The 13,436-nt window shown below is 38.7% G+C and overlaps 2 protein-coding genes across 3 annotated transcripts; one reads left to right on the plus strand and one right to left on the minus strand.

Moving 5' to 3' along the window:
* Positions 1-482: 482 nt before the first annotated feature.
* LOC103457522 (hydroperoxide isomerase ALOXE3-like) lies at positions 483-4,578 on the plus strand. 2 transcript variants are annotated; one of them, XM_081602497.1, is made up of 15 exons: positions 483-641; positions 830-988; positions 1,157-1,361; positions 1,483-1,564; positions 1,633-1,746; positions 1,843-1,946; positions 2,055-2,227; positions 2,525-2,668; positions 2,813-3,016; positions 3,092-3,178; positions 3,238-3,404; positions 3,513-3,634; positions 3,696-3,796; positions 4,097-4,267; positions 4,346-4,578. In XM_081602497.1, the coding sequence occupies exons 2-15, from the start codon at positions 842-844 to the stop codon at positions 4,523-4,525; spliced, it is 2,001 nt and encodes a 666-aa protein (XP_081458623.1). In that variant the 5' UTR covers positions 483-641; positions 830-841; the 3' UTR covers positions 4,526-4,578. The 2 variants fall into 2 exon arrangements, with proteins under 2 accessions (XP_081458623.1, XP_081458624.1); XM_081602498.1 differs by having other exon boundaries at positions 518-646.
* A 3,085-nt stretch (positions 4,579-7,663) lies between these two features.
* On the minus strand, positions 7,664-13,008 carry LOC103457524 (F-box only protein 30-like). The gene is made up of 3 exons (XM_008397731.3): positions 12,853-13,008; positions 8,511-10,572; positions 7,664-8,404 (listed from the first exon to the last, which is right to left on the minus strand). The coding sequence occupies exons 2-3, from the start codon at positions 10,527-10,529 to the stop codon at positions 8,210-8,212; spliced, it is 2,214 nt and encodes a 737-aa protein (XP_008395953.1). The 5' UTR covers positions 10,530-10,572; positions 12,853-13,008; the 3' UTR covers positions 7,664-8,209.
* Between the last annotated feature and the right edge of the window lie 428 nt (positions 13,009-13,436).

The raw sequence follows: 13,436 nt of genomic DNA on the forward strand, positions 1-13,436 counted from the left end.
TGACCTGTATGGCAATTGACAACAGTTTTCCTTCAGGGTTCTTGTAAAACAAGCACAAACCAGTTGCAACATACAGAGGATTTCTATCTTTCTGTCTGGTTGGTATGCCATTTATTATCTTCTGGTCACAAAGAAATATGCAATATATTTCTTTCTTTGTTGGGGGGAAACAAGTTGATTCAGTACATTCCTTTTCTCCATGTTATTACAACCTCAAACCTCATTCTATTGAGTGAATATAAAGTGAGGAAAATAGGTAGAACTAAGATTTTAAATATTGTTCTTTAAAGACAAATCTGAAGCACATCAGTATCGAGTCCCCTTTAGAAGTTCAGATCTAAAGCAGTGGTAAAATATACCAAAAGATATTTTGGTCATTTCATTGAGGCTTTTGGAGGTCTCATGTCATATTCACATTTTCTGAGCAAAGTGCTTTCACACTTCTCTCCCTTCAACCACTAATTGAACCTGCTGATAGTCACTAATTAACAGCACACCTGTTTCAGCTTTCATAATTGGCATTTTCTTCTTATTATTGGACATCACCTCCACCTGCTTCCATTCAGCGATCTGGCTTCTTTCACCCCTGACAGTTTGCTGTAGCTGTCTGCTAACTTTGTCAGTTGGTTATCCTGTCACTGGTAAGGTAAATGAAACTCAATTTAACTGTTGACAACTTGAAATGAACTTTTTGTGTGCTGTAGATTAAGGATGCAGCTGTAACTTTATGTGCAATAATGACTGCTTGGCCATTTCTTTCTCTCCCTGAGGAGAAAGTAACTTGTAACTGGTTTCCCAAATTGAAATGTCTTGATTTTTCTCCTGCCAGTGTATTCTAGCTATGGCTGAATACACGCTCAAGGTGACAACAGGTGCCATGAAGCATGCAGGGACAATAGATCACATCTATGTCATCTTGATTGGGACAGAAGGGCAGAGTGACCGCACAGAGTTGAACAATTTAGGGATCGACTTTATAACTGGAAAGGCAAGTTGATGTATATTTAAGCATTTGTTTTTAACAAACAAGGTTGGCACACAATTTAAAACTGAATGTATTTAGTCTCAAGAATTTTGTCATGACAAACAAGGAAACATTGGTCATCCTGATGTGTAGGATGGCATGCTGACTTTCATATTTTGTGATAACTTTCAGACTGGTGGATACAAAGTCAAAACTAGCTCATCTCTGGGGAAACTTCTGCTCGTCAAGGTTGAGAAGGATCCCTTTCTAATCTTCCCAGAAGACGAGTGGTACTGCTCCAAAATAGAAGTGACGACTCCAGAGGCTGAAGAAATTCTTTTCCCTTGTTATAGATGGATTTCCAGAGGGGAATTTGTGGAGCTGAGAGGAGGAAAAGGTCTTTTTATTTTTTTTTAAAGTGCAATGTTACTAATGCTGACACGCTACAGATTTTACAAGGCTGATTATTGGGTATATTCATCTTCATCATGGTATAAGATTTTTTTTTTTTGTCCAAGGAGTGACGTTTATGGAAGAGGAACATCCTCTTCTGCTCAACCACAGAAAAAAAGAACTGGAGTTTAAAAAGAGCTCTTACAAGCAAGTGTCCAGTCAAATTTCTCCAGAATTGCATCTGAGCAAATATTCAACTTGATTTTTGTTTTTAGATGGGAGTTCATTGGTGATGGGTTGCTGCACATCAGTCACTTCAAAGATGTATTTGAGCTTTTGGCAGAAGTTCGTTTCTCCAAGTCTGAATTGGAGCACACATACAAACTAATGTGAGTCAATTATTCCAGGTTACCCCTTATTTGTGCGCCTAATACCTTGAAGTTGGTATGTGTTCACTGATTTCTGCTTTGTATTCTATTCTCCAGAACTCTTGAACTGGCAATGAAGGGACTGGTTGAACCTGGTAAAAAATGGAAACAAATTGAAGACATAAAAAATGTCTTCCATTTCAAAAAGACAACAATGTCAGGTGGTTGAAGCCTCATTACTAGTTTAAATATTTGCAGCTTTTTTTTCTCCCCAGAAAGGTATTGGAGAATCAGTTATGCTGTTTGGTTTCCAATTTTTATTATTCCAGAGTACGTGTTGGAGCACTGGAAGGAAGATGACTTTTTTGGATCCCAGTTTTTGAATGGAACAAACCCAAATGTGATCAAGCGCTGCTCCAAACTTCCCCCAAACTTTCCAGTGACTGATGAGATGGTGAAACCTTTTCTGGAAACTGGAACCACTCTGGAAAAGGAAATGGAGGTGAGCATATGTCTGGGATTTTGTGTGACAAACATGAAATGATACTCAATAGGGTGTTGAAGGATTATATTTTTTAGGCGCTCAACTAGGAACGTACTTTTATTTGTCCAACTTTAGATCTAAACTTCTAAAGGGGACTCGATACTGATGCGCTTCAGTTTTGTCTTTAAAGAACAATATTTAAAATCTCAGTTCTCCATTTTCCTCAATTCATATTCACTCAATAGAATATTTGAGGTTGTAATGACATGGAGAAAAGGAATGTACTGAAACCAACTCGTTCTCCATCCCACACAGGAAGGCAATATATTTCTATGTGACCAGAAGATAATGGATGGCATACCAACCAGACAGAAAGATGGAAATCCTCTGTATGTTGCAGCTGGTTTGTGCTTGTTTTACAAGAACCCTGAAGGAAAACTGTTGCCAATTGCCATACAGGTAATTTACTGAAAGGAGAAAAGCTTAGACATGTTCATGAGTCACTTGTCATGTGAATATGATGTGACAGTAATTTAGGGCATTAGGCAAATTGAGTTGCTTTTGAATGTGAATATTTTTTGTCTCCATCTCAATTCCATGCAGCTGTACCAACAACCCTCTGAGCAGAACCCCATCTTTCTACCAAGTGACCTTGAAACAGATTGGCTTCTGGCAAAGCTGTTTTTTAAGAGTTCAGACCTGATTCAACACCAGACGCTCTATCATCTCTTGCACACTCACTATCTAGCAGAAGTCTTCACTATTGCTACTTTTCGCTGTCTCCCAACCATTCATCCCCTCTATAAGGTATCGGCTGACATTATAAAGATGAGCAAACAATATGCTCTTTAAGCTACTTGACCTTCAATCTTGTCTATACAGCTGCTGATCCCGCACTTTCGTTACACTCTCCACATAAACATCTTGGTCCGCAAACTACTGCTTTCACCTGGAGGAGCATTGAGTGAGGTATGACTGTAAAAATCTTAGTGAAGCCATGAAGAAACTGTATTTTTTTATTTTAACAGAGCTCACTTGGAGTGGAGGGGCTGATGGAGCTTATGAGAAGAGATTTGTCTCAAATGACCTACAGCTCCCTCTGTCTGCCTGAAAACATCAATGAGAGGGGACTGGAGTCAATCCCAAACTTTTACTACAGAGATGATGCGTTGAAGCTGTGGAACTACCTCAATGGGTAATTTAACTTGGCCACTTATATGCACTCATTTCAGAATGTGTGTGTGTGTGTGTGTGTGTGTGTATATATATACTTTTTTTTTTTTTTCTTTTTCCCCTTTGCCAGTTTTGTAACAGCTATGGTGGAGTACTACTACTCTTCTGAATGTGATGTGATTAAAGACATTGAGCTGCAGGAATGGGTCAATGAGATATTCACACATGGCTTCTTGGAGAACAAACATTCAGGTAAAGATCTGTTTTCAGTTCAATTGCTGCTGCAGAATAATGGAAAATGACTCTGCAACAGGTATCCCATCATGCTTCAATACCATTGAGGAAGTGGCAAAGTTCATCACCATGGTGATCTTCAGAGTGTCGGTACAGCATGCTGCGGTTAACAACGGACAGGTGGGCAAATGTTAGCCATTTTCTGCACTGGACTGTACATTTTAGCACATACAATTTGAATGGACTTGATGTGGCTTAAATGCGATTAAGTAAATCAAATTGGTGAAATGCCACAGGCTGACCTTGCATAATGGACCAATAACCGCATTCGTACCTTGTCCACATCCTGTACATAAACTTGAAGAGTTGACTGTAAGCTCTAATCAAAATTGGCAAATGCTTCATGTCTGGGGAATCTTTCGCTTTCTGATTTTGACATTGGATTCAACACACCCTATATTATCCATTTTCTCTTTCTAGTATGACTACAACTCTTGGGTACCCAATGGCTCCCTCCTGCTGTGCAAACCTCCTCCAGCCACAAAGGGGGAGTCCAGCATGCAGACAGTTCTGGAGACTCTCCCAGATGTTGAAGACTCGGTCAAGATTATGTCAGCTGCTAGGATTCTTTCAGAAAAGTACACAGATGTGGTAAGACACTCGGGACGGATTATGTAAGCTCAGTTTTCACATTTCTAAAGCGGCCTCTCTACTGTCTGACACATGCAGGTTCTCCTGGGTGAATTTCCAGAGCAGTACTTTGACGAGACAATACCGAAGGAGATCATTGAGGTCTTGCAAGCCGACTTGTCCTACATGAAGGAAGAAATTGCAGCAAGAAATTCTCAACTGGAAATACCCTACACATATCTGAACCCTGATGTGGTAGAAAACAGTGTGACCATTTAGGGATTGTGTTCATCACGCATTTAAAAAAAAAAATAAAGGCATGTATAAAAGGCTTTGTGGTGTTCAGTCTTGAATGTACAATTCGCAAGACACGGGTCTCTACAATGCTCAAACTATCAACTTCGCTGTGTGCAGTATGTTAATGACATTTTAGGGTGTCAAACAAAACATTGACTTGGTTGTTAAATTTCTAGCAAGGGTGAAAACCATCCAAGTCTACTCAAAGTTAAGGTGAATGACTTGAGTCATTTAATAGTTTGTAGATTTAAATGTGCCAGAGCCTGTTTAAAACAAAAAAAAACCTGCGCTTTTTGGAAAAATTGCATTAATTAAAAGGTTCATTCAGGATTTGAGTGCACACAAATTGACTTGTGAATCTTGACACTTGTCTCCCGAATGCTTTAGTAGTCTTGAGACTTCACCATACCTTGCACAGATTCAAGATGCCCAGTGCCAGATTTTTGGTTACCATTGGTACCCCAGGAAGGTTGGTTGCATTGCCATGTACCTTTTTGAATATGTGCAGCAAGCTGAAGATGCTCTAATAGCCTTTAACATGCTTGTCTGTAATTCTTTCTAATCTACAGGGACAACTCTCTTTGCTTCATGTGGTCATGTTCTGTAAGGTACAATGTCTACACTGCAGTGACCAAGTCACTGTGTCAGGAACCTTTAATTTGGTCATTTTGAGTCATTTTTATTATATATAATTTGCAACTATACATAAAATTCAAATAGACAATTTGTTTTAAAATCTATTTATCTCAAATAGAATATGTGCAGCTGAACACAAAGTATAAACATTTTTAAATTGGACCTTTATTGCGCAGTTCTGTTAAAGTTGATAAAAGTTTTCAAAAAATGAAATGAGTACATATGAAGTTATCACAAGTAAACTCGGGAAGGTCTGGTGCATTTATTTTTCTGCTTTAATTTCTTAGTATGTTAGTTTCAGTCCTCTGTAAATATGGGCCAGATATTCTAAACACAAAATTTATTTGGGACAGTTACTGTATTTGGTCTGTTTTAACAAACCACATGAAAAAAAATCAAAATCATTGCAAATAAAGTGGAGTGGTTTTGAATTTGGATGTGATGGTGAAATATGTCAGGCCAAGTGGGTTAAATCTACAGCCAATTTCACATCTCAATATTGATAACGTGTGAATCAAGCTGGTCAGAATTACTTAACAAAATAATGAGCTCATTTTATGTCCTACTCGGTTAACTATCCCAGTTATATTCAGGGTCAGTGAGATTGTACAATTTTTATTTTTACAGAAATTTTTGAAAGATGGCCAAAAAAAACGGGACTTTTTTTTTTTGTTTTTCCAGCAAAGCTTTACTACTTCGAAATGGGTTCTGTGCGACATGCGACAGCCACGCCGGTCAGTGCATTAAGTCAAAAACAGTTGACTTAATGCACTGACTGCAGTAAACAATATATTGTCAATATAATTTCCCAACGTAGATGTCTTCAAATACACCAACCATCCTTAGATGATACTAGACCGGCTCATCATCATGATGGGACAGAGAGACTCTGTTCCCCGAGTTCAGGTCCAGAATCTGCTTTCTGTTCCGGAGCCCCGCTCACTATCCACCGGCTTCCTGAGCTAATAACACGGTGCACATTATTTGTGGAGGCATTTGAAGGACCGGATTTATGGTAAATCATCACCAATTTAACCCAGAGTAAACATGCTAACACGAAGTTAGCTAAAGTCAACTATCTTACAGCAAAAGAAAAAGGCCACCTACCATCTTTGTGAAGCTTCAAATGCCGGACAAAGTTGGACGTCGTGGCATCTCCATCCGATATTCTCTTATTGCATGTTTTACAAGTTGCAGTCCGTTTTTTATTCGAAAGTTCATAACCTACGTAGCCAAAAGAAATTACTTGCGGAAGCATATTCGAGCGGTTATTTCGTCTTTCGTTCCCTGAGCTCTGCAGCGTCGCCGCGTTTTTTTAAATGTCCAAATCCTGTTAATTTGATTGGTTGTTGCTGCAGCTACGCACACATACATACATTAAGGAGAGAGGAGAAACAGAGGGACGGTCTGCGCATATTGATACGGAATGAGTGAAATTAAGTAATGACGCCACTTTATAAATAATGTGTTTGAAATTTTAAGACTTTGAGTAAAAAATATCAAGTCTTTTCAAGTAAACTGCTTCAAGTCAAGTCCCAAGTCAATGGCATGAAAGTCAAAGTCAAGTGAAGTCAAAGTCAAGTCCGAGTCTTTGAGCATTTTTTCAAGTCAAGTCTTAAGTCGTGATTTTAACGACTCGAGTCTGACTCGTCCCCACCTCTGGCAGTGACTGCTTGTCACCCTTTCAATGGGCAGACTGATTACAAGGTTAACACCCATGCCAATTAGAAGGTGAAACATTTCAATACTTTCATTAGCTTGCAGTTCATATATTGTTTGTTTCTAAGAAAGCTCTGTAAAGGTAGGAGTGGGATAATTGAATGGCCAGAAATACAAAATCAAGGTTAACGACACAAGTCTAAAAGTCAAGAACAATGAGTTCTTGAATAAACAGCACTCTGGGCGTAATCTTTATAAATATAAATGCAACCTTTATTTTTCTTTGAAAATGTAAAAACTCAATAGCAAATGTGATGAATATTTCAGTTCATGTTTGACACATCTATTTATTCAAGCTTCACATGAATCAATTCTATGTTGGCACCAAAACCCAGAAAAAAACTTTAAAAATGTTATTTTGCTTGTGATCTATATCCATTTAAAAGCCTGAATGTAGGTCTAAGTAATAGATGAAGTCAGATTTTATAATGGCTGAATTCCAGTCACCCATTCACGTTTTGCCTTTATGGGCAGAAATCACACAAAGTGAAATTTGTAACAGTTGTCACTTTTAACCTATTCCCATCCTCTCACCATTGATGGGGTTTGGCAGGTTTATTTTGCCCTTGAAACTGTTGCACAATGAAACAGTTTGAGTAAGTATATATTGCAATATGTTATTGTAATAGTATTCAGCTAAGTACGGGTAGTAACTTCAGTTTAAATTTGGATTCGTTTTCCTGGATTTAGCAATTTTTGCTTTCTATCCAAACATCTTGCATAAATATTGAAATGAACTATTAAAAGACACCTTAGAGAAAAATAAAAAGTCAGTAAACACTTTATTAAACTGCAGCAATCAGGTACATTAGTCATTTTGTGATATCAAACTGTGATCCAAACTTCAGATAAACCTAAACATAACATGCACACTGAACTTGACCATTAGTAGCGATCAGAAGCTCTTCAGACAAGGTTCACTGTTCAGTTTGGAAGGAATTGAAATATAAAGTGCTGGCATGGTTTATAATATTCAGAAAAAAATGGAGTTTTAACATGTAGTGTTTTCCATAGATACAAGTAAAAGACAGACTAATAATCTTCAGGAGAATATAAATCTGTTGTGCACAATTACCTTTGTCAAAATATGTTTTCTTAGCAGAATAAATGTGCACTTTCAGCACAAATCCATGCAAAGCAATTGTGAATGCTCACTTTCTCATTCCACATACAAAACCATTAACAGACATGAAGTCTTTTATTCCCCCATTAAGGCTTCTTTATAATAAAAACTAATCAGAATCTATTTTACTTCATTAGCCACATTCTCATAAAGCTACAGTGAATCTCATGCAGATCGGTCTTGTTTGGTCAAGTGTTGACGTGACGCAGGACGCGGCGGAGTGACAGTCCATCTCGTGCGGTACACATGGCAGGAAGAGGTATCGGTTCTGTCTTCTGCTCTACTACGTTGAAAGGACACTTCTTAAGGTGAACCGACATGCTGGGTACCTCGGTGAAACCCCACGAGGATACGGGAGTGAAAGCAGTGCTGAATCGCCACACCTGTAACAGTAAAATATATTTGAATGATCATAAAAGGATTTAGTTTTTTTTGTTTCGCAAAAGTATTCACACTCATTGAACACTGATATATCAGTTCTGAACTCACCTTATTTTTGACCTGCCACGACACATTACGGAGCCCATTAGGACAATCTGTTCGCTCCCACTGCAGCTCTACAATGCCCCTGGTCTGGAGGAGACTGGCACACACTTCCCTCATAGTCCTTGACACCAGGGACAGCTGGCACAGGCTAAAACTATCCAGGAATCCAGCTATGTGCCACAGTATCTCAATGGGGAGCCCACTAAATCGGTCTGACTGGGAATCTGTTGGAGGTTGCAGTCTGGTGCAGGGCTGAACCCCAAATGCCTTAAGATGCCTATCGTGAACCACCTTTGCTCCTCGGGTAGATGGGTAAAATCTCCGCTGGGAAAATGTGCAGCCATAATATGCAAGGGGGCAGCGTTGTTCTATCCAGCCACTGAGCCAAGCGTGAATCTCCCCGTGGATGTTTCTGAAATGTGACGAAAACTGGTCCCGCCTGAATGACTGACCACATAAGAAAGGAAAGGTGTGCTGGTGTTGGGGGTTAGGTGGGAGGTAACGATTATACGGGACCGCCTCCGAATCCAGAGCTTCGAGGACCTGGCCGAGGCGAAGGGTGCGAAGAGGGCTGGGGTAGGCGAGCTGTGGTGCTGCATGGTCACAGGCTGAAACAGAGGCCATGTCACCCACTCTTGTATTAGTCACCAAGACTGCCGCAGGAAATGTGAAAGTCTGCGTGCCGAGGTCAACACGGTAACCATCAATGTAGACCGTATCAGAGATCCTTCTACACTCCCTGGACTCTTCCAAACAGAAGAGTAGAGCTGGTGGGATTGCATCAATCTCCCCAAGACCCATAGGATCATCATCATGCTCCAAGTCTGAAGTATCAACTGCTTTGTCTTCCGTTTCTACCCGCAGTCTATATGGTGACTTGTCTGCTTTAGCACCTAATTGTCCATTAGTTAGAGGATATTGAACATGGCCCTTATAGAAGAGGTTCAGGGGCAACATCCTCTCAGGTCCAAGACATCCTGGAAGAACTAGCCCTTTATTGTCCAGAACTACATGGTCAGCCCGCTGTGCCACACCCTGGCTCACATGCACTGGGGATATCATTTGTGGGGTCGCAGGTTCTTGTGAAGTATCAGCATTTGTTGCCTCCACTGATGGTCCATTGGCTGTGGTTTTGTTCTGCATACTGATTCCTTCAAAAGCTCGATTTTCATCTAAGCGGCTCAGACTAGAACTGTTCCCATTTATGTTACTTTTGTGCAAACCATCAGCATGTTGTGGGGCTATGCCTTCCAGTCCATTCTGAATGCCTCTATTACTGTCTAAACTGCTTTGTAGCAAGACATCTCCTACATTCTCACCTCCTGAACTACTTTCACCACAACTGGCATTGCTAACAAAGTCTAGAGCAGCAGCTAAGCTTCTTGCAGTCTCAACTGTGGCCTCATACAACTTACTGAGGTGTTCCTCTTTCAAACCGTTAATCCCACTGAGAATTTTCTCCTTTGTTGAAGCTTTGGGGGCTGACTGGGATTGAGGCGAGGAGGACAATTGAGAGGTTGAGATTTCAGGAGCAGACAACTGTGAAGCTAAATGTTTCGCTTTAATCTTCTTTCTAGTGGCAGGATCTTCTTGTGGAGATGGAGTCTTGGCAATCATCTTCATCGAATCAAGGAGTGTTTGTTGGTCCTGAAGTGCAAGCGCCATGTCCAGCTGCTCCATCTCTTCCAACAGACTAATTAGGCTCTCATAAGAGGTGTAGTTCAAGCAGCTAACAGGCCACCTGTTCCACTCCATTGTGCAGGAGACAGCTCCAGCTGGACAGACATCCAGGTGTGCAGACATCTGGTTACGGATCAGCATGGCTGGGCAGCCATAGCCGCTATTAAGGCATGGGATCCTCGTAAGTGAGCACAAAAGTTGGTGCTCATCAACTTTGCAGGAGTGAAACACAGCCCCACACACCAATGGACATGCGATTAGATCACAAGAAACTCCTGGTTCAGGTTTGACCATGCATCTTTGGTTAACACAGGAGATACAGTGAACATGGTGGTGCTCCATTTTAAGAGCCACTTAGGGGGTGGAGTGGTTTATATGGGCGCCTCTGTAGGAGAATATCATGAGAGATGAGAGTCAGGGACAAATTATTTAAATTATGTATTTACATTATGTCAATGTGTTTTAAAGACAAAAATGCAAAAAAAAAATTGGGAATGATAAACACTATTCAGCTGCTTTACAAAATAGTGTACTGAATCTATATAAATATCAACATACAATGCAGTGTGTAATGATTATTTATATAGTTATAGATTCATTACACACTCCTATACATCTATTAATCATATATAAATCTGTATAATTTTGATGATTATATAGTAGCTTACTGTAAATGAAAACCCAAAATATAACATCTCTGAAAGCTAGAGTGTTTCAAATTACAAAAGAAAGCATATCTTCATAAAATGGTTTACTCAATACATTTTGGGTTGGTAGATGTCATTTACATGCTCCACAAGGAGAGTATCCCTCAATAGGTCATTGCTAACAAAGTTGGTTGTTTGCAGAATGCTGCATCTAAGCCTATTCACAGAAAGTGCAATGGAGGGAAAAAGTGTAGTAAGAAAAGGCCTACCAGCTATAGGCCTCTATATTAAGCTGCTTTGATGCAACAATTCATGCAAAAGGAAGCCCAATCAAGTATTGAGTGTATTCAAGTAAACTCTTTTTTTCAAAAGGTTGACAATTTGGTTTATTTAATTTTTTTTTCTCTTCTGTAATATTCTAAGTGACTGAGAAACCAAAGTTTGGATTTTCATGCAAGTCAATCATAAAAATGGCTAGAAATAAAGGGTTAAAATATGAAATTCTACCTGTAATGAATATATGAGTTTCAATTGTTGAAATGAGGAATCAAAAACATGATATTTCTAATATTTATATTGTTTTAGATGTACTGGTTAAGTGATTTGTTTCAGACTTGAAAGACTGCTATCACAACAGCAACCAGCAGATGTCACTGCTACTGACTCAACTCATTCATGCCTCATTGTTTCAAATTACTGTCGCAAGAGATCAATAATGTTTAGGTTTCTATGCAAGGGGATTTTTGGTGAGAATGTTTGTAGGTGATTTTGTTAAGAGCCCTTTGAAAGTGAACACTAGCATTTATTTTATGTGCAAGATTGAAAACAAAAATAAGCAACAAAAATTAAGAAAGAAGAATGCCTCAGGCTCTACAACAAAAGGGGGTTTAAATCCCTTTTCAAGAGTTTTAGTCAGTTTACATGAAATTACATTTTTATCATGCTTGTTCAACCCAAGCTAAGACAAGCAACCAATTGCATGTGTAAAACAAAATATAAATTTAGCTAAAAGTAGACAAAGCTTCAAAAAGACCTAAATTAAAGAAGTCCCTTGAAATTTAAAGGCTGTGCTGTGCAGTTAATCAAAATTGCATTTTAATTTTGAATCCAATCAAAAAACTATGCTACTGACCAAAATACAAACAGTACTAAATAAGCACGATAAAGGAAATTCCTGACTCAAAGAGTCATAGCATTGCAATTTCTATTTTGGTCAAAATAAACTGAGATTGGATTGCTTCATATTGGAGCCTTTCAATCTGCAAGCTGTCCTAAAACTGCAGTTTGATCATAGATCTGCAGTTGTACATTGCTTTACTTTAAAGCTGCAAATTAATTCTCTACAAATCGTAACATTGCAACAACTAAAAACTTTTAAGTAGCAAAGTTAGTAAGGGCTTGAAAAACAACTTGCGATCACAGAGTGATGTTATAAATGCATTAATTTTCATTAAAACATATGGAAACCAGAAGATGGGAAAAATGTTAAATGTAAAGCCGTAACTACTCAGCTATCTAGAGAAAATTAAAAGGTTGTCCATTTCTTCAGGACATTCCAATGTATTTCCATACGTTTAAATAAATCGTTTATAAATTAAGTATTCAGATAGTTATCAAAAATCGTACTTTATCTTATCTTAGGATGGCTATCGAGTAAATAAAGCATTTTAAAAGCGAATTTACTCATAACAACTGAGACAATAACAGATTGGAGCTACTTCATGTCAACAGGAAAAGTTCAGTTGCAACCAACAGCTCTGTAGCAAAGTTTACAGCAACATTTAGTTTCGGCAATCTACATATTTTTATCCATCAACCTAATACAAACTCTGATATTGTCGTCTGTCATTTTTCTACGATATCGACTTATAAAGATAACAATAGAAAGCTAGCGAAAGCTCGGAGTGAGTGTTGCTAATGTTGGCTAAAAACAGCTAGCTCGGACGGAAGTTGAGCAGTTGACAACAAAAACAACTTTTGGTAAAATAATGTGTTAAGAGGTTCCAGGTGTTTCTCACCTGTGTGTCGTATTGACAGGAAAAGGCGTGTTATGACGTCTTTGATAGTTTCTACATTAATGCGTCTAAACGTGTCTATTAACTGTAGTTGCCGCTGGGAAGAAACTGCTAAAGATAGCTAGCCACTCTCAGTCAGTCATCGTCTCGACCGGTTTTTTTTCACCCCTCTTCAAAACTTTATTTAACAAAATGTGAAGTTTATGCCGTTGCAATATAATCGAGTGGGAGAAAAAGGAAAACACATTTCAATACTGCTGAAAGAATCATTACTGTAGTTTATACAGGTGAATTGCTTTAGTCTTTGATTTTCTATCAGACGAATAGAAAATTAATGAATAGAAAATTAGAGTTAAACAAATTTGAATCAAATGCTATCCCAAATTTTTTCAATGTGAGTTGGCAAAAGTTCATTCATGCTTTAAGTCATCATTTAGTCAGTGGGCTTTATGAAAAGAAATGAAAGAGGTTCACCTGAACGTCAGTCTGAGTACTATCAGCTTAAATCAAAATTATTATTCTGAAATTGATGCATTAAGGGTGGGACGTAGATTAAAAAAACGCATGCAAAATGGTTCCCTGAGGAA

This window comes from Poecilia reticulata, chromosome 21 (genome assembly GCF_904066995.2).
Source record: "Poecilia reticulata chromosome 21, P_reticulata-male-v2, whole genome shotgun sequence".
NCBI classification, from domain to species: Eukaryota; Metazoa; Chordata; class Actinopteri; order Cyprinodontiformes; family Poeciliidae; genus Poecilia; species Poecilia reticulata.

What these genes read in the sequence shown, in the direction of transcription:
- LOC103457522 (XM_081602497.1), top strand. Translation starts at nt 842, where the DNA reads ATGGCTGAATACACGCTCAAGGTGACAACAGGTGCCATGAAGCATGCA. An exon ending in GAGCACACATACAAACTAAT is followed by an intron (nt 1,747 to 1,842) that starts GTGAGTCAATTA and finishes TCTATTCTCCAG; the next exon opens with AACTCTTGAACTGGCAATGA. An exon ending in CTCTGGAAAAGGAAATGGAG is followed by an intron (nt 2,228 to 2,524) that starts GTGAGCATATGT and finishes CATCCCACACAG; the next exon opens with GAAGGCAATATATTTCTATG.
- LOC103457524 (XM_008397731.3), bottom strand. Translation starts at nt 10,529, where the DNA reads ATGGAGCACCACCATGTTCACTGTATCTCCTGTGTTAACCAAAGATGC. An exon ending in CGTGGCAGGTCAAAAATAAG is followed by an intron (nt 8,405 to 8,510) that starts GTGAGTTCAGAA and finishes TTACTGTTACAG; the next exon opens with GTGTGGCGATTCAGCACTGC.